We start from the raw sequence: 1,869 nt of genomic DNA, 5'->3' as shown, positions 1-1,869 counted from the left end.
GGCGGTGCCAGTGCCAGTGCCAGGGTCGCGCTGGAAAGATGGCGGAGTCCGGCGGCGCCGAGTTCTCCGCGGAGCGGCCCAGCAGGTGAGGCGCGCCGGGCTGGGCTGCGGCCTGCGCGGGGGGCCGGGGCCTGCTGTCACCCGTGGGAAGCGCGGCACGGTGGGCTGCCCTCCCCTCCTCTCTCCTCTCCCCGGCGCCGGGCGCGCACTGCCGCCTTCCCAGCAGCCTCCCCTCGAGGGGACACGGGGTGCTGCCCGGCCCCAGGTGTCACCCTGCGCGGGGAGGTTTCCACTCTGCTGCCGCACGGCACCAGCAAAGCTCTTCTTCACCCGGCGTCTCCTCACAACCGCTTTTATTTCACCGCAAGATATTTTTTTGCAAATAAAAATGTCTTTCATTGCAAACGTCTTTTGCGATCGCCTCCGCCACGATGCTGGTGGGCCCAGGACACGCAAGCGCACCTGGAAGAGCACTCTGGGCAGTGCCTTTGACCCAGCCCCAGGAGCCAGCGGATGCTGCCCCGTGCCATGGCAGGGAGTCGGACTTGATGATCTGCTCAGGTCCCTTCCGACCCTAGAAACTGTCAAACTGCCCAGATGTGAGCAGATGAGGGATGGGAAAACAGCCCGGCAGTCCTCCTTGCCGGATGGGGAGCTGGGCTAGGACACACCGTGGCACCGCCTGTTTGTTGCCCATTCGTGTGTCGCATGACACCGTGATGCCCATGTGCCTGTGTATATCAGGTATGGATGTAGACACTACATCAGGAAGGCAATGCGCGTGACTATTGCATTTAAAAAACCTGCTGAACTACTGTAGAGATCAGACTCAACATTTCATATTTGTTTTAATGAATGTCCTATTGTTTATCCCCCCCCCACGGGCCTCTCAGCAGTCTCCTGGAGATCGGGATCTAATTCCTGGAGACTCTAGGACAATCCCGGAGGGTTAGCAACCCTGCCCACCATCCTTTAGGGCAACAAATAGGCTGTGGCACAGCATGTCCCAGCCCAGCTCCCTGTCCAACAGGGAGGACTGTAGGGCGGCTTTCCTGTCCCTCGTCCGCTCGTGTCTGGGCAGTTTCACTGGGCAGGATCTGCTGGCTCAATGGCACTGTCCAGAGTGCTCTTCTCGGCGTCCCACTGGGCGCACTGTTATGAACCCAAGACCCTCACTCCCATCCCTGCTTTGTCTCAGAGCTGTCCCGAGCAATCGGTGATGTACCTTTAGTGGCCCCCATCACCAAGGGGGCTTGGAGCTCTACTTAGTGAGATTTGGTTCCCATTCCAGAATGACATATCAAAAGGCCCATGTCACACCGCAGCAGAGAATGAACACTGGAAGGGAGAGTGAATGGGGTCTGAGCAGGGTTTTTCCCCATCCCTCACTCACGTTTAAGGTCCGGGAAGTTTTGATTCGGAGGCCGTGCCTCTCATTCCTGTGCTCTGTAGAGACTGATGCCCCTTTCCTCCAAGAATGTGTCCAGTCCTTTTGTGACTGGCTGCCCTGCCAGCTTCTACCACATCTGACGGCTACCATGCTTTAATGTCAGGCATCCAGGTTGTAGCCGTATTGGTCTAGAGGAAAAAGCAATCGGGGCTTGTAGTAGAGGTGATATCTTTTATTAGCCCGACAAGATTTTTGCAATTAAGGACTTTTTTTTTGTAAAAATCTTGTTGGGCTAATAAAAGATATCACCTCTAACACTGCGCTGTAATGACATACTGGGTGAAGAAGAACTTCCTGGTGCCAGTTTTGTTTGTTGCCAGAGATTTCATAGATTTCATAGACATTAGGGCTGGAAGGGACCTCGGGAGATCATCGAGTCCAGCCTCCTGCCCAAAGGGCAGGAAGTCAGCTGGGGTCAT

The 1,869-nt window shown here is 56.1% G+C and overlaps 1 protein-coding gene across 2 annotated transcripts in view; it reads left to right on the top strand.

Moving 5' to 3' along the window:
- The first annotated feature begins 22 nt into the window (after nt 1–22).
- Nucleotides 23–1,869, top strand: part of KLHL26 (kelch like family member 26) — a 21,808-nt gene continuing 19,961 nt past the window's right edge. For both annotated transcript variants that reach the window (XM_019538354.1, XM_019538353.1), the window contains exon 1: nt 23–85. In XM_019538354.1, coding sequence (XP_019393899.1) covers nt 39–85 — 47 coding nt within the window. In that variant the 5' untranslated portion in view covers nt 23–38. The remainder of the gene's footprint in view (nt 86–1,869) is intronic.

Source organism: Crocodylus porosus, unplaced genomic scaffold (genome assembly GCF_001723895.1).
Source record: "Crocodylus porosus isolate Cpor-Errol unplaced genomic scaffold, CroPor_comp1, whole genome shotgun sequence".
Taxonomy (NCBI): domain Eukaryota; kingdom Metazoa; phylum Chordata; order Crocodylia; family Crocodylidae; genus Crocodylus; species Crocodylus porosus.
Note: the sequence above shows the minus strand (reverse complement) of the source record. Positions and strands in the feature narration are given on the sequence as shown.